Source organism: Poromitra crassiceps (genome assembly GCF_964638095.1).
Source record: "Poromitra crassiceps genome assembly, chromosome: 2".
Taxonomy (NCBI): Eukaryota; Metazoa; Chordata; class Actinopteri; order Beryciformes; family Melamphaidae; genus Poromitra; species Poromitra crassiceps.
In genome coordinates this window covers 100,379,493-100,398,253 of record NC_139624.1, presented here as the reverse complement: position 1 = coordinate 100,398,253, position 18,761 = coordinate 100,379,493, and the positions used below count along the sequence as shown (strand labels likewise).

At 43.2% G+C, this 18,761-nt stretch overlaps 1 protein-coding gene across 3 annotated transcripts in view; it reads right to left on the bottom strand.

Moving 5' to 3' along the window:
- LOC310797343 (copine-3-like) overlaps nucleotides 1-18,761 on the bottom strand; it is a 51,982-nt gene that overhangs the window by 32,823 nt on the left and 398 nt on the right. The window contains exons 2-3 of one of the 3 annotated variants that reach the window (XM_083659712.1): nucleotides 8,070-8,269; nucleotides 7,447-7,617 (exon numbers count right to left, since the gene is read on the bottom strand). In XM_083659712.1, the coding sequence (XP_083515838.1) occupies nucleotides 7,447-7,617; nucleotides 8,070-8,096 (198 nt within the window). In that variant the 5' untranslated portion in view covers nucleotides 8,097-8,269. The remainder of the gene's footprint in view (nucleotides 1-7,446; nucleotides 7,618-8,069; nucleotides 8,270-18,761) is intronic. The other 2 variants (XM_083659713.1, XM_083659714.1) reach the window with 2 other exon arrangements.

The following is an 18,761-nucleotide window of genomic DNA, read 5'->3' as shown; positions in this document are numbered from 1 at the left end:
CACACTGTTTGACTGAGTCATGCCCTGACAATGTTAATTAGACACACTGTTTGACTGAGTCATGTCCTGACAATGTTAATTAGACACACTGTTTGACTGAGTCATGTCCTGACAATGTTAATTAGACACACTGTTTGACTGAGTCATGCTCTGACAATGTTAATTAGTCACACTGTTTGACTGAGTCATGCTCTGACAATGTTAAATTAGTCACACTGTTTGACTGAGTCATGTCCTGACAATGTTAATTAGTCACACTGTTTGACTGAGTCATGCCCTGACAATGTTAATTAGTCACACTGTTTGACTGAGTCATGTCCTGACAATGTTAATTAGTCACACTGTTTGACTGAGTCATGTCCTGACAATGTTAATTAGTCACACTGTTTGACTGAGTCATGCTCTGACAATGTTAATTAGTCACACTGTTTGACTGAGTCATGCTCTGACAATGTTAATTAGACACACTGTTTGACTGAGTCATGTCCTGACAATGTTAATTAGACACACTGTTTGACTGAGTCATGTCCTGACTGTTGGAGAAAAATATAAGTTCCATGCCATTTCCTAATCAATATTTCCTAATCAATAAGCTATAGGCCTATTTGCATAATTATGCTATAAGTTCCATTCCATTTGACACATAGACTCACACTGACATCTCACCCAGCCCCATAGAGAGGACTTCTCCTCTTTGCTGAAACCTTGGGCAGTGCATCGTTATTTGTTTCTCCTTCTCTATCACTGACAATGTTAATTAGACACACTGTTTGACTGAGTCATGCTCTGACAATGTTAATTAGTCACACTGTTTGACTGAGTCATGTCCTGACAATGTTAATTAGTCACACTGTTTGACTGAGTCATGCTCTGACAATGTTAATTAGACACACTGTTTGACTGAGTCATGTCCTGACAATGTTAATTAGACACACTGTTTGACTGAGTCATGTCCTGACAATGTTAATTAGTCACGCTGTTTGACTGAGTCATGTCCTGACAATGTTAATTAGACACACTGTTTGACTGAGTCATGCTCTGACAATGTTAATTAGTCACACTGTTTGACTGAGTCATGTCCTGACAATGTTAATTAGACACACTGTTTGACTGAGTCATGTCCTGACAATGTTAATTAGTCACACTGTTTGACTGAGTCATGCTCTGACAATGTTAATTAGTCACACTGTTTGACTGAGTCATGTCCTGACAATGTTAATTAGTCACACTGTTTGACTGAGTCATGTCCTGACAATGTTAATTAGACACACTGTTTGACTGAGTCATGCCCTGACAATGTTAATTAGACACACTGTTTGACTGAGTCATGCCCTGACAATGTTAATTAGTCACACTGTTTGACTGAGTCATGCCCTGACAATGTTAATTAGACACACTGTTTGACTGAGTCATGTCCTGACAATGTTAATTAGACACACTGTTTCACTGAGTCATGTCCTGACAATGTTAATTAGACACACTGTTTGACTGAGTCATGCTCTGACAATGTTAATTAGACACACTGTTTGACTGAGTCATGCTCTGACAATGTTAATTAGTCACACTGTTTGACTGAGTCATGCTCTGACAATGTTAATTAGTCACACTGTTTGACTGAGTCATGCCCTGACAATGTTAATTAGACACACTGTTTGACTGAGTCATGTCCTGACAATGTTAATTAGACACTGTTTGACTGAGTCATGCCCTGACAATGTTAATTAGTCACACTGTTTGACTGAGTCATGTCCTGACAATGTTAATTAGACACACTGTTTGACTGAGTCATGCTCTGACAATGTTAATTAGTCACACTGTTTGACTGAGTCATGTCCTGACAATGTTAATTAGTCACACTGTTTGACTGAGTCATGCTCTGACAATGTTAATTAGTCACACTGTTTGACTGAGTCATGCTCTGACAATGTTAATTAGACACACTGTTTGACTGAGTCATGTCCTGACAATGTTAATTAGACACACTGTTTGACTGAGTCATGCTCTGACAATGTTAATTAGTCACACTGTTTGACTGAGTCATGTCCTGACAATGTTAATTAGACACACTGTTTGACTGAGTCATGTCCTGACAATGTTAATTAGTCACACTGTTTGACTGAGTCATGTCCTGACAATGTTAATTAGTCACACTGTTTGACTGAGTCATGTCCTGACAATGTTAATTAGTCACACTGTTTGACTGAGTCATGTCCTGACAATGTTAATTAGACACACTGTTTGACTGAGTCATGCTCTGACAATGTTAATTAGACACACTGTTTGACTGAGTCATGCTCTGACAATGTTAATTAGACACACTGTTTGACTGAGTCATGTCCTGACAATGTTAATTAGTCACACTGTTTGACTGAGTCATGCTCTGACAATGTTAATTAGTCACACTGTTTGACTGAGTCATGTCCTGACAATGTTAATTAGTCACACTGTTTGACTGAGTCATGTCCTGACAATGTTAATTAGACACACTGTTTGACTGAGTCATGTCCTGACAATGTTAATTAGACACACTGTTTGACTGAGTCATGTCCTGACAATGTTAATTAGTCACACTGTTTGACTGAGTCATGTCCTGACAATGTTAATTAGTCACACTGTTTGACTGAGTCATGTCCTGACAATGTTAATTAGTCACACTGTTTGACTGAGTCATGTCCTGACAATGTTAATTAGACACACTGTTTGACTGAGTCATGTTCTGACAATGTTAATTAGACACACTGTTTGACTGAGTCATGTCCTGACAATGTTAATTAGTCACACTGTTTGACTGAGTCATGCCCTGACAATGTTAATTAGTCACACTGTTTGACTGAGTCATGCCCTGACAATGTTAATTAGTCACACTGTTTGACTGAGTCATGTCCTGACAATGTTAATTAGTCACACTGTTTGACTGAGTCATGCTCTGACAATGTTAATTAGTCACACTGTTTGACTGAGTCATGCTCTGACAATGTTAATTAGACACACTGTTTGACTGAGTCATGTCCTGACAATGTTAATTAGTCACACTGTTTGACTGAGTCATGCTCTGACAATGTTAATTAGACACACTGTTTGACTGAGTCATGTCCTGACAATGTTAATTAGTCACACTGTTTGACTGAGTCATGCTCTGACAATGTTAATTAGACACACTGTTTGCCAAATATTCAGGTTTTTCCTGCATAGAGAATTTACGAGCCGATCAAATGTGGTACCACCTCCAGCTTAAAGGAGAACTTACCTCCAAAACACTTTTTTTCAGCTTTTAACCAATATATATGACTTTGGGGGTGATGTGTGAAGAATTCTGGTCAGAATTTCCACATTTGACACCAAACTGTTGCCATTTTACCATTTGTATCATTTTTCAGCAGCATATCTGGCATAAGCGCCCTCTTAGGGTCAAAGACTGCTTTTTTTTTCTTTCTCAAATGAATGGGATATTTGACACGTCATGACGTCATGGTGAACCAAAGACTATGGGATTTCAAGATAATTACTCCCCTACCCCCCCTGTACCCTTTCAGCTCCTCAGAACTCCAAGCCTATTCTTATTGAAGTTTGCTCTTAACTCATTGAGTGCCAGCCATGTTTTCATTCCTGTAGGTAAGTTGTGCCAGGGGTGTTTTTGACGATTCTGGCTCATTTTAGAACAGCCGAGGATTCTTTTCTGTTAAGAATTCATGAACACCAATCATCTAAAAATAACTAATAGAATGTGTGCTTTCTCTGTCTAAAAGAGTTAGTTTGCAGAGTTAGTAGTTATGTAGATATTAGCCGTTGAGTACAGCATGGTTTCAGCGTCTGGAAATTTATTCAGAGATAAATGGCTTTTTGTGAAACAGTCACTTTAACCATTCATTTTTGGCATCAGTAAGACCGTCAGACATTCTAAACAATAGTTTTGAACAGTAATTTCCTCCATAACAACAGGAAACACCCCTCTCATTCAAACTCCTCCCTCCGTGTGTCTTCTCCTCCTTCCCCCTGGCTCTAACAGCGGGCGTGTCAGAAGCGCGTTGCTGCTGCTGCCTGCCTGCCTGTCTGCGTGCGGCCGCTCTCGGGCAAGACGAGTCTGAAATGGATTACTGTCAAATCGCCTCGCCATTTCCTTGAATGGCTTGCTCCCGCGGTGTGTGTGTGTGTGTGTGTGTGTGTGTGTGTGTGTGTGTGTGTGTGTGTGTGTGTGTGTGTGTGTGTGTGTGTGTTCGCGCGTTGCTCCGCGGCTCCGGGGCGGAGGGGATCTCTGTCCGTTCTGTGTGTGTGTCTCCGGCCTTCTGACTGTAAAATCGCCAAGCCATTTCCGCGGGAGGAGGCTGCTTTTGGTCCACGGGTCCGTGGCTGTGGCTTCTCTCGGTCTCTGTCGCCACTTAGTGGTCGGTAAAATAGATTACACACATTGTCTTGCTCCAATAGTTATCTCGAAGATGTAAAAGGGGTTGATTGATGTCCCACCGTCAAAAAAAAAAAATGTTTATGTAAGACGAGTTAGCTCGTCCTTGGCACTCAAGCGCTGGATTATGTAAGACGAGTTAGGTCGTCTATGGCACTTAATGAGTTAAAATACTGAACCAAACGTTGTCAAAGTTGGCACATGTCTTAATTATAGTTAGTTTCCCGCTGAATGTGTCACTACTTTATTAATATCTTACCTGAATAAGCTCGAATGATGATGTTTATATTATCAGTCCGAGTTGGAAGCACTGTCTCAAGCCCAGGCAGGTGGGAGCGGGCAGGAGAGAGTCGTACTGTAACCTCATGGACGAGCCTCAAGCTCCGGGGGCGCGCGGCGCGCAGCAGCAGCTGGGCTCTCTGTGCTCTGAGAGCAGAGAGCAGTCTGATATTTCCGCAAACAAATAGCGTCGCAGTTTAGCGCACATGTAAAATATAACGCTATACTACGACGTGACAACGTGACAACGTGACAAAGCTGGTCTAAACACATCGGCTGCTGTAATATCGTCACTGTGTACAAGCAACGGGGGGGGGGGGGGGGGGGTTGACTCGCTGTGTGTGTGTTTTGCTGTCTGGAGCACTTTCTCCAGTGCTCTCTGTGCACAGTCTGACATTTCATTGGAAGCACTTTCTCTCGGCCAGTCAAACGGGAGAGTCTGCTCTGCTCGCTCATGCACCCGCGGGGCGCGCGCACACTGCACACAGCAGCAGTGAGAGGCGGGGGCTTTCAGTCAGCAGAGCAGAGCAACTGGCTCTGTCTGTGTGTGTGTGCTCCGAGGAGGAGAAGAGCTCTGTCCTGCTCTGCGCCCTATGAGGAAAAATCATAGGTGCTGTAAATTTCATCAAGAATCACGAAAACCCCCAAAACGCAAATTAAAAACGGATTTCATTGCGCGGTTTATCTCTAGTTAGACGAGGGAATTACGTGGAGAAATCTCGCATTGTGTTACCCCAGAGCGAGAGGTTTGTCCTATTGTGGGTGTGCTGCTGTTAACGAGCCCATGTCACTTTGCTCCCGTAACGTAGTTTGAGTAGTTTCCATAGAGTTACATGCAGAAAAATAATTAAATTTCTAGTTCGCCACTGAATTACCAAATTGATATAACTTTCAACCATTTTGAGCAAAGCTCTTTCCAAACAGGCCACCAGCGTTGGCTAGTTGCTGATATTTATACAGATATGGCCCCTCTCAAATAAATTATTTTTGAGGCAGTAGGCAAACTGTAATGGCGTCGATTTCCGAAAAAAAATCTGGACTTCAACACAGCCAAAGAGTCCAGTATAGACAAGAGCATATGTCATTTCTTGGTTTTTTCCATAGGTATTTTCAAATCACTGTTCTAATACATATCTAGGGGGTAAGTCCTCCTTTAACCTCGCGTCACCATGGCTCTTCCTGAGGAGAAGAGCCTGGTTCCCATTACACTTGAATTACACCTCTCAGCGTTCCAGCATAGACCCTGTCCAGCTTCAGCGGAACCAGAATTGTAAACCGGATATGTGCCACATTTGTATTGTTCCCCCGTTGAAACGCCAATTCGAGTTGTGTAGGCTAACTAGTCACCACGAATGGCGACGGTGGCAGCGTTGCCATATTGCATAAACGTTTTGTTTTAAAACATTTATGTACTATGTCACTTTTTAGTCACCTTGTGTTATCAGGCTCTAGCTAACTAACATTAGCGACACAGAAGATTTTTCTGGAGCGCACACGCGGATTCTGGTTCCTGCCATTGCGCATTGGTCACGCCACCAGATCCTGAAACCTCACTAACGGCTCCAGACAACCTCCAGCTCTTGACAAAACTCTGACAGGTGTTTTCATGGAAAACACTATTTTCTAACAAGCGTTGCACTCTGTGGATTTCTGTAATTTGTAATTGCGGCATTACGCTGATGTGTTGACAATTTAATGTTAAATATTATTTCATAAAGTTATTTGTTAAAAAAGCAGCCTTCTGACTACCTTTGCATAGAGACACTGCATGAAATAGGCCACGCCCATCACGGGGGAAAGCTCTCCATTCAGTTCCATACACCAGCGTCATTTTCCTTGAATTAAACATAGCTAAAAGCTGTTGTGTGGTGGGCTGTGCAGACAACAAATGTAAAAAAATGCCAATTAAAGCTTTTTTGTACTCCCGAGCAAAACAAGGAAGCCATTGAGAATTGGCGAGAAGAAAAATGTGGATCTATCTGTCAAGGAAGTAAGTTGAGTGTTCATCTTCCGTATACCGGTATATGACCTTTGTGTGCAACACGTGGAGATACATAGGAGAACGCCAGGATTGGGGGGAGTTTTAGTTTCCCCCCGTTTTGGGCGTGATTTCTGAATGATGACGTGCTCCACAGTGTCTCTATCAACATGCACAATCAACATAGAAAATTTTCATTCCAACAAAAAAAAAACATTATATCGGCCGCCTATCGGTAAGCAGTGTATTTTCCCCCACTAAAATTGGTATCGGTCTCAAAAATCCCATCACCTCCGCCTCATTTTGAGCCAGGAAAACCCCTGATATTTTTTGACAAATAACTTAATTTGCAAAAGTGCAAAAAGTTTAGTTGCTAAGATGGAACGATGACATACAACTCAATGGAACGCTATAGTCATATGTAATCCCAATTCGATTCTGACTAGGGACGAGCTGGCATGTAAACTAGCTAGTTGCTAGCTACGTTAGCTAAGCCCGATGCCTGCTGGCTGTAACCACGTTCGCCGGGCTCAAAGACACCACTCACTGAGTGACCAAAACATTAACTTGTTAACCATTTCAAGTCACGCTCTTTCCAATGAGGGCATCAGCTTTGAAATTAATTGGCCCGATCTCAGCAATAATGTGGCTTGCAGGTGCTAACGTTCTGGAAGGGATACTGTTTCCGGCGTAACTTGTGCTGTTTTTTGGTGAATCACAGAAACAGATGACGCGTGACTAAAGTGTCACTGAGTAGCTGAGTATTTGTCTAGCAGTCTGAACTACTCACCTCGGTCCAGTGAGAGCCTGAGCTGTTTACGAGTAGCACACATAGCGGGTCAGACTTGGAGAACACGTCCATGTCCATCAGCTTCTCACAGGAGATGCTCAGCTCCACCTTGGTCACACAGGTTGAGGCCCCCTGCCCCGGCACTGGGGGCCCAACTGCCGCCATGACAACCTGTAAGTAAATTGTATTTATATAGCACTTCTCAAAACAGCAGTTACAAAGTGCTTCACAATTGATAATAAAGGAAAAACAGCATAAAAGCAGCAAGTGTGCTTGTTTTATAATGCTTTTATTTTGCTGTCATTTTATTGGATTCTGTTTTTATCTTAATGTTGTGAAGCACTTTGTAATATATGTTTTGAAAGGTGCTATACAAATAACGTTTATTATTAGTGCTATACAAACAAAGTGTTTTATGATTATGATTATGATTTTATTATTATTATTATTATTAATAAGTAAAAAATACATTATAAAACAAACAATCAAAGTAACAAACAAACCAAACAAAATTAAAAGACAAATAATATAAATAACAACTGCAAAGCAACAAACTTTTAAAAGCCATACTATACAAGTGGGTTCTTAAAAGTCTTTTCAAATGTGTTACCGACTCAGCTAACCTGATAGTCAGGGGGAGGCGCGTCCATAGTGTTGGAGCGAAAACGGTGTTTTGAGCCTGGACCGTGGGAGACTTAAGAGTGGTTGGTCAGAAGATCTGAGAAAACCTGGTGCAGAGTATTGAGATATAATATCACAAATATAAGAAGGTGCCAAACCATGGAGGGCGTTGAACGTTATCAGGAGGATCTCCAACTGGATTCTGAAACGTGAAGGAAGCCAATGTAAGTGTGCCAGAATGGGGGTAATGTGCTCACTTCATTTAGTGTAGACTAGACACAAATGTGTGTGCGCACACACACACACACACACACACACACACACACACACACACACACACACACACACACACACACACACAGACCTATTTTTCCTATTTCATTCCCCATTCATTTTTCTATCTACATTTCATAAAATGCTTATACATTTTTTTTTACTTGGTCAAACTAAACGATTCAGCTATATTTAGAATAAGAAGAGGCCATATTACAACATCTGACTCAGACAAAAACTTATAATAATAATTTAATAAAAGAATATGCTTTTCTTTTTTAAGTTAAGGGACAAGTGTGCTTTAGGGACCTTAAAGCCCCAATCAGTAAGATTTTTGACATTTTTTACTGTAATATAAGAGCTTTCTAGTCATAGGACAAGGTAGATTGACTTGTAATAGGGAGACTCTCGACTTTATTTATCCCACACCGCCCTCCATTGGCCAGCCCTGGGACTAAGCAGGTTGCAATTCCCGTGGCAATAAAAAAGAAAAAAGAAAAGGGTGCGCGCATGCGCTGTACAGCGGAAGCGCTGTCTTCATGAAAACAAGGAAGTAACACGATTCGGATTTGCTACGAAAATGATGTTTCACGGAACTATGGATTATTATTTCATCACGTGGTGAGTACCCGATGTCACAACATGTACATAGAGCTTTCTGGCGCTGTGTTTTGTTGACTTTGAACGGCGATATCGTTATCGATACTATTGCACCCAGAGGGCGCAGTTTCTCCAATAGCAAAACTTGGAAAACTTACTGAATGGGGCTTTAAATTATATCATCAAAACTCGAAAAGTTATAAGAAAATAAAGAAAAACAAAACAAATTAACTAAACATAAGACAACACCAAATGAAAAGGGGGGGGGGGACTCGTCAGGGATTTAAAAATTAATTAATTAAAATGAATTAGAAGTAAACACTTTAACACGTTCACTGCCAATGACGTGTTAACACGTTTTCAGAATCCAGCTGTTGACTGCCAACGACGTGTTAACACGTCAAAAAAAAAATCGTTTTTTTTTTTTTGACGGTGGGACGTTGATCTAACCCTTTTACGTCTCCTACACCAGAATTGGAGGTATTGAATGTGTATAATCTATTTTACCGACGCACTGAGTGGCGACATGTCTCTCCACAGTAGAAAGAGGCGACCCAAAACTGGAGGGAAAAGCGCGAGGAAGCCGTTCTCATACTGTAAAATTGATGGCGAAAACGCTTTCACTTTCGCGCTGATGCACAGCGGTGGCAACGGTGGGGGGTTCCAAGAATAGATTGGATGCACACTTTGAAACACGCAGCATAAATATGACCAGAATCGCAAAACCTTCATCAAAGCTCTCAACCAAAACTCCATGAAACGAGCGAGTCCACCCAGACTTCCTGAAACAGCGGCCGTGCAAACAGGCACAGCAGCAGCAGCAACTTCGTTGTGACACGCCCGCTGGAGAGCCAGGGAGGCAGGAGGAGAACACACACGGAGGGAGGAGTTGGAAGCAGAGGGGGGTTTCCTGCTGTTACGGAGGAAATTACTGTTCAAAACTATTGTTTAGATGTCTGAAGTCTTACTGATGCCAAAAATGAATGGTTAAAGTGACTGTTCTATCGAATTTCACAAAAAGCCGTTTATCTCTGAATAATTTTTCTGACGCTGAAACCATGCTGTATTCAACTGCTAATGCTTACATAACTACTAACTCTACAAACTAACTCTTTTAGACAGAGAAAGCACACATTCTATTAGTTCTTTTCAGATATTGTGTGTTCACAAAATCTTAGCAGAAAAGAATCCTCGGGTCTTGAAAGATGAGCCAGAATCCTCAAAAAAACCCTCTGGCAGAAGCTAACTACAGTAAAAAAAAAAATGTCTGGCAGTGAATGTGTTAAACTAAAAAAAAAAAAAAAAAAAAGAATCACAAGCAACCCTAATTCATCTTCGGTAATATTAAATTGTGTGTGGTGTATTTTTTTATTTTGAAATTTCAGGCGACCCTATTTGAATTCCAGGCGACCCCACTTAGGGTCGCGATCCTAAGTTTGGGAACCACTGGAGTAGAGTGTGCAGTGATGTGTCCAGGGAGTAGAGTGTGCAGTGATGATGTGTCCAGGGAGTAGAGTGTGCAGTGATGATGTGTCCAGGGAGTAGAGTGTGCAATGATGTGTCCAGGGAGTAGAGTGTGCAGTGATGTGTCCAGGGAGTAGAGTGTGCAGTGATGTGTCCAGGGAGTAGAGTGTGCAATGATGTGTCCAGGGAGTAGAGTGTGCAGTGATGTGTCCAGGGAGTAGAGTGTGCAGTGATGTGTCCAGGGAGTAGAGTGTGCAGTGATGTGTCCAGGGAGTAGAGTGTGCAGTGATGTGTCCAGGGAGTAGAGTGTGCAGTGATGTGTCCAGGGAGTAGAGTGTGCAGTGATGTGTCCAGGGAGTAGAGTGTGCAATGATGTGTCCAGGGAGTAAAGTGTGCAGTGATGATGTGTCCAGGGAGTAGAGTGTGCAGTGATGATGTGTCCAGGGAGTAGAGTGTGCAGTGATGTGTCCAGGGAGTAGAGTGTGTAATGATGTGTCCAGGGAGTAGAGTGTGTAATGATGTGTCCAGGGAGTAGAGTGTGTAATGATGTGTCCAGGGAGTAGAGTGTGTAATGATGTGTCCAGGGAGTAGAGTGTGCAATGATGTGTCCAGGGAGTAGAGTGTGCAATGATGTGTCCAGGGAGTAGAGTGTGCACTGATGTGTCCAGGGAGTAGAGTGTGCAATGATGTGTCCAGGGAGTAGAGTGTGCAATGATGTGTCCAGGGAGTAGAGTGTGTAATGATGTGTCCAGGGAGTAGAGTGTGTAATGATGTGTCCAGGGAGTAGAGTGTGCAATGATGTGTCCAGGGAGTAGAGTGTGTAATGATGTGTCCAGGGAGTAGAGTGTGTAATGATGTGTCCAGGGAGTAGAGTGTGCAATGATGTGTCCAGGGAGTAGAGTGTGTAATGATGTGTCCAGGGAGTAGAGTGTGTAATGATGTGTCCAGGGAGTAGAGTGTGCAATGATGTGTCCAGGGAGTAGAGTGTGCAGTGATGTGTCCAGGGAGTAGAGTGTGCAATGATGTGTCCAGGGAGTAAAGTGTGCAGTGATGATGTGTCCAGGGAGTAGAGTGTGCAGTGATGATGTGTCCAGGGAGTAGAGTGTGCAGTGATGTGTCCAGGGAGTAGAGTGTGTAATGATGTGTCCAGGGAGTAGAGTGTGTAATGATGTGTCCAGGGAGTAGAGTGTGTAATGATGTGTCCAGGGAGTAGAGTGTGTAATGATGTGTCCAGGGAGTAGAGTGTGCAATGATGTGTCCAGGGAGTAGAGTGTGCAATGATGTGTCCAGGGAGTAGAGTGTGCAATGATGTGTCCAGGGAGTAGAGTGTGCACTGATGTGTCCAGGGAGTAGAGTGTGCAATGATGTGTCCAGGGAGTAGAGTGTGCAATGATGTGTCCAGGGAGTAGAGTGTGTAATGATGTGTCCAGGGAGTAGAGTGTGTAATGATGTGTCCAGGGAGTAGAGTGTGCAATGATGTGTCCAGGGAGTAGAGTGTGTAATGATGTGTCCAGGGAGTAGAGTGTGTAATGATGTGTCCAGGGAGTAGAGTGTGCAATGATGTGTCCAGGGAGTAGAGTGTGTAATGATGTGTCCAGGGAGTAGAGTGTGCAATGATGTGTCCAGGGAGTAGAGTGTGCAATGATGTGTCCAGGGAGTAGAGTGTGCAATGATGTGTCCAAAACGAATGGAGGAATGATATAGGACATCTAATCGCTCAAGAGCTCCCTTGGACGCCAATCTGTAGATTACATCGCCAGAATCAAACAGAGGAAAGAGTTTCATCTAGATCAGGGTGAGTTTGGCAGAAGCAGTGAAAGTGGAGCAATTCCTGTACAGGAAGCCAAGCCTGGTGTTGGCCTTGGTCTGTAGCTTGGTCAGATGCTCTGTGAAGGACAGAGTGCTGTCAAGCCAAACTCCAAGCTGGTCAGGCGGAGATCTTCTTCCATGTTTTTAATGGGAGGGTGTACTGCACTGTTTACAATGATGAGAGTGGCTTCTGTGGCTGTCATAGGGCCGATACATGGCGCTGTGGAGCAGCTGAAACCTGAAATGACACAGCCGAAGAAGGCTGTTTTTGAGCTTAAACTTTGGCTCTGGCATGTGAATAAGGGCTCGGTATTGGAAACGACGCAATATTTCGGAAAATCCTTGGTCCCAAACTTTGGATAACAACCTTGTGCAGAATGTAGGTACAGTTTTATTGTGATTGAAAATGTGTATGTAGCTTGCAGCCATTTTAGCCGAGTTTGCAGTTGACTCAGGGGCTTGCAACGCCGAGACTCAGAATGAAGAATGAAGGCTGAGTCTCACGTTGAGGATAAGGGATGCACCACATTGTGAAATATATGCCTAGGCTACATTTAGTTGGAGACATTACTGTTATGCTCTCACTTTAAAGACACCAAGGGTGCGTTCGTAAATAGCACTCCGAGCGGCCAGAGCGCACTCCGGCACAAACGGGACTGTTCGTAAATTCTGTAAATTTTGGCTTGCATGACGCCCCTGCAAATGAACAGCCAACATGGCAGGAGTCATAGCGAAATGCCATTCGATAGCAAAGTCTTCTGTTATCCATTTCAGAACTGAGTTGACAGTTTACCGACATCTTTGGCTCTAGGGCCCCTATCGTTGCATCGGCGCAGTTTCTAGGCCGAGCGGCAGGCGCAGATCAAAGCAGTGGGCGTGGAAAGGCGCACTTGATATCGTCGTGCTGGCGCTAGATGCAGCCCAAAGCATTACAACCACGCCTTTTAGGCGTAAAATTATGCACCGTCATGCTCATTGGATAAGTGCAATAAACGAATCGCACGCTTGCCTTTTTAGCTCCAATTCCAGTGATCCCGCAAAACCAGACGAAAGCCAAACGCTCTGCCCCCCCCCCCCCTCCCTTCATCCAGCCTGTCTGTCTGCATTATAGGCTATTATTCCATATTATTATGCTTCTCAAACCAATCTAACTGCAGTTTCAATACTGCAAGCATGTAAATACGCTACACTATAGCAAGATCAAAGTGAAAATAATGTTCTATGCATCAGCTAGAAAAATATAGCCTATTAGATTGGTGAAAGTTTGTCCAGAAAGATATCATTTTCTCTCGCCTGCTGCAGGAAGGATGATGCACATAAATATACCCTACATTATGTAAAGTCATTGCATAAATGTGTTTTTATTGTAAAACTAAATGTGAAATAGGGCCAAGTTATTGGACGGACATCACAGTATAGCAGATGCCATTAGAAGCGCGTTCCGAAGCGCGTTCCGCTGTTACTTCTCTAAATCACGTTAACTCGACAAGGGGTATATATATGCCCAGGAGGACATATATGTTTCACATAGGGTGGTGTTTTCATTTCGAGGTTTTATTTGGTCCAATATTGAAATGTTGACAATGGCAGGCTGTGTTACCATTACACATTAATTTAGAACTACCTTTTATATCTATTTTGGCTCATTTGGTGGCTATTTAGTAGCGAAATGAAGAAACACAATGCATGCTGGGAACTCAGAGAGAGAGAGAGAGAAGGGTGACAGAGAAGAAGCAGTGAAGGCAAAGAATAGGCCTGCTTTTGAAAAGCGCAAAGCGCTAAATGTAGGCCAGCTCCCAAGATATGACTAGGCTGGTATTTAGCGCCGACACGCCCACTTTGGGACTGCGCCACGCCCATTCGGCCTAAAGCGCATTTGGCAGCCTAAAGCCTATTGCTATCTTGCCGAAACAGGCGCAAGGCACGTTTTTTTGCGGTTAAGGCCCGTAATAGCGCCGATGGCCTGTGGGAGAATAGAGCCCTAGGTGCTCATTGTTGTGTGGTTTCTGCTAACCTCGCGTCACCAGGCTCTCTCAAAGGAGAGAGCCTGGTACCCATTACTACAGGCAGGAAGACCCGTCCCGTGTTCCGCTGGTCTTTCCGCTTTGTGTGCCACAGTGTTTTCGTTCCCCCATTTTACCGTTTTGACCTGTGTGTCAGGCGGTGATGCCATTATTTATTTTTTATTTATTTTTTTGATTTTTGGGCAGCTAGATACTTGCGTCGCCCATGTTTTCTGCAGAACGCAAGGATTGAGCGGGAGCACAGCTGCACTTTGGTTCCCGGCGGATGTTGTGGTGTGTTCCGCCCATAGCCGGATGACACAGAACGATGTTTTTGGCCCCAGACTAAGTTTCTGCCATGCGCTTCCCAGATATCACTTGTCAATCAAACAGCGTGGGCGAGACTGAGGTCTTTTTCCTCTGAGTTTCTTGACCCGTTCGTTAATTCATTCAGAAAGAGTACACTCTGCTTCTTTCTCCACTCACTCTCTCATTTTCACGCAGTGTCACATTGGATTTACGAATGCACGCACCCCAAGAAAACACTGGCTCAACTCACCCCGCTCTCCCCTATTTGGCATTTTAACTCATTCACTGCCAACAACGTATGAACACGTTTTCAGAATCCAGCTGTTCCCTGCCAACAACGTGTTTACACGTTTTTGGCATCGATTTTTTTTTTTTGACGGTGGGTTGTGCATCTAAGCCTTTTACATCTCTTATATAATTATTGGAGCCACCGAACGTTTACAACCCATTCCACCGACCCACTAAGTGGCAACAGTGCTCCTGGCTAGAGAAAGGAAAGCATTTTTTTAACTTGTCAAGCCATTCTCAGCCCAGCCATTCTCCTTTTCGCGCTGATTGCTGGCGATGCGGGATTGCAAATTTACATAATAGATTCAGCCGATCTACTATGATCGGGTGATAGATTACAGTTGGAGAAACACACTTTGAAACACGCAGCATAAATATGACCAGAATCGCAAAAACTTCTCTCAACCAAAACTCCAAACGAGCGAGTCCTTCCCGACTTCCTCAAACAGCGGCCGTGCAGACATGCAGGCACAGGAGAGCAGCAAAGCACTGACTGGTGACAAGCTTGTCCGCCCACGGAGGGCGGAGTTGAAGCAACTCGAGAGGGAGGGAGAGAGAGAGAGAGAGAGAGAGAGAGAGAGAGGGAGGGAGAGCGAGAGGGAGGGAGAGAGAGAGAGAGAGCGAGAGGGGGAGGGAGAGAGAGAGAGAGAGAGCCAAAAATGAATGGTTAAAGTGACAGTTCCATCCAATTTCACAAAAAGCCGTTTATCTCTGAATATTCTTTTTCACGCTAAAACCATGCTGTATTCAACTGCTAATGCTTACATAACTACTAACTCTACAAACTAACTCTTTTAGACAGAGAAAGTACACATTCTATTAGTACTTTTGAGATATTGTATGTTCACAAACTCCAAGCTGAAACGAATCCTCGGCTCTTATAAAATGAGCCATAATCCTCAAAAAACGGCTTGGCAGAAGCTACCTACAGCAAAAAAAAACGTCTGGCAGTCAATGTGTTAATAGTTCACACACTGAAGGCTGCCGCTGCTACCACCCATCACGTGTGGAAGATTGTGGGAGATAATAACGTAACCTCACATCACCAGGCTCTTCCCGAGGAGAAGAGCCTGGTTTGCATTACACTCGATTTACACCTCTCGGCTGTTTCCGGCCTTGACCCCGCCCTAGCCCGGAAACAAGCACCGGAAACAGGATAATACAAAAATACAAATAATAATAATAATCAGGTGACGGTGGCGGCGATGCCATAAACATTTTGTTTTGTGTACTATAGGATGAATCAGCGTGATGTCACTTGCCACCCAGAAATGCGGAACCCTGCGGCAGTTATTAGTGTGAGTTGTGCCAAACAAACGTTAATATCTCAAAAACTCGCTTATATTTGGACATTCTGAGTGAGAGCAGAAGTAGCTCAAGAGTTTGATGTATACAGTAATATATGCATGTCGTGTTAAAGTTGTGTGAACTGTCGCAGTTTTTAAAATGTAAACAGAGTCAGCCGGCTAGAGACACTCAAGCCTCCCAAAGCTCACGCTCCATAGGGTTCCATTGCCGTTGCCACCCAGGTTTGTTTACCAAAATGCTGCTCGGCTGATCCCTTGTATACAACTTTTTAGTTGTTTAGTTCTTGTTATCAGGCTCTAGTTAGCATTAGCTACACAGAAGATTTTTTTGGCGCACATGTTTCCGGTAGACTGTTTCCGTCTCCTTGGTTTACTAGCCTGGTAAACTAGCCGGTCACGTGAATTCACATTTCATTTCCTTTTGCAGGACCCAAATGAAATGTGAGTTCACGTGACCGGCTAGTTTACTATTAGTCTGGGCACGCTTTACACTGCTTTTGGGGGCGTAAACCAAGGAAACAGGAAACAAGTGTGCCAAAAAATCTTCTTTGTTGCTGTTAGCTTGACGCGGTGAGGTTACGTTAGCTAGAGCCATACAGTCTATGGCTAGAGCCCGATAAAAAAAGCTTCTGTATTGGCTAACATATGTGATATTGTGAATCTGTGATGTTTCTACAATAACTTGTTCAAAAACTTGGTTTGGTACGTCCATCTTTTGTTTTGTTGTATGATTTTCTTTGTTTCTGCTGCTTGTTTCCTGTCTAGGCCGGAAACAGGCCGAGTGACAAAATCCCTTGTAAACGGAGACCAGGCTCTTTCTCCCCAAGAAGAGCCTGGTGACGCGAGGTTACCAGGCTATTGGTTTACTTACAGCAGGAAACGCCAGCACACAAAAAAGTCTTTTTGAAGGTTTAATACCTGTAGTCTGGGTAGGGCAGCAGCACAGCACAAACAGTTTCGGCAGAATCGGCACACAGGCCTTCCTCAGTGTTGACAACACTGTCGTTCGGGTGCTGGGATAACGTAATGCATTATGGGTAGTCGGCTACTGTGGCTAATGCTAGCGGCTAGCGTAATAGTTACTTTACATGGCAGTAAAACGCCACTGAATGACCAAATTGATTTAACTTTTGACCATTTCGACTGACTAACACTGTTTCCATACGGACCCCCAGCGTTGGTTAGTTGTTTATAACGTGACTATATTTATAACTTTTATAAAGTACTCCGGTTTCCGGTTTAAATTCGGGTCTGCAGCCAAAGAGTAGGCCTATAACAAAGGAAACGGCAATCTGCAACAATAAGTCACAGTAAACCGGACCTTATACCCATAATTATTTTTACAGTGGGGCATTCAAAAATAAGGTGGATAAAGAAAATATTTTTCGATGTTGTTTTTTAAAGTTTTGGTCCGAGTGAAATGTTCTATGGCAGGGGTGCCCACACTTTTTCAGCTTGGGAGCTACTTTTAAAATGACCAAGTCAAAGTGATCTACCAAACATATTTATTTATATATATATACACCGAGTATACAGTGGAAAACAGTGGAACAGTGGAAAAACAGTGGAAACAGTGGAAAAACAGTGGAAACAGTGGAAAAACAGTAAAGAAAATAAAAAAAAATAAAAAAAAATCTTCCCCTCAATGCCATGCGATCGACCACACTACCTTCGCGATCGACCGGTCGATCGCGATCGACGTATTGGGCACCCCTGTTCTATGGTCTCTCCCGATTATAGCGTTAAGGCCCAATTATACTCAACGCTAAAGACGGAGACGGAGACGGACAGAGCCTTCTGTCCGTACTCTGCGTTCATTTCGTCCGTTTTCTGTCCGTCATCTGAAAGCTTACGGATACGCATGAAACGGAGGAAAACTACACACACACTCATACATTTGACTCTCTACTGCCCACTGGTGGATGTATTGCTTAACATGATACCAACGTGAAAGACGCATGGAAGTATGTGGGCAGTGACGATTACACCGTTTGAAACGGACGCCCTTATTTACGGATGAAAATGGAGTATAATTGGGCCTTTAGCTGAACCGTTTGGTTCGATGAAGTAAAACTATTTTATAAGCATTTTACGAAATGTCTATGGGAAAATAAATGGCGGATGAAAATCTCTGGTACAGTGCTGAAGCAGGAAGTGATGTTCCACTTTGCCTCTTTATTGGGGGCGTAAACCAAGGAAACAGAAGCAAGTGCGGCAAAAAAACGTATTTGTTGCCGTTAGCTTGACGCGGCGGGTTACGTTAGCTAGAGCCTTATTACAAAAAGCTTCTGTATTGGCTTAAAATATGTGATATTGTGAATCTGCGATGTTTCTACAAGAACTTGTTCAAAAACTTTGTTTGGTACGTCCACTTTTGTTTTGTTGTTTGATTTTCTTATTCTGTTTCCGCTGCTTGTTTCCTGTCTAGGGCGGGGTCTAGGCCGAGTGACAAAATCCCTTGTAAACCGAAACCAGCGACGCGAGGTTATCAGACTAATAACGTTACAGACGAACCACAAGTTTGTAAAATAGTTAGGTCCTCCAAACTCATTTACAAACTTGTGGTTTGCCTGTAACGTGTTCATGTTCATGCCATTATACAGATAAGCAATGGATCATTTTAACTGTGAGTTAAATGACT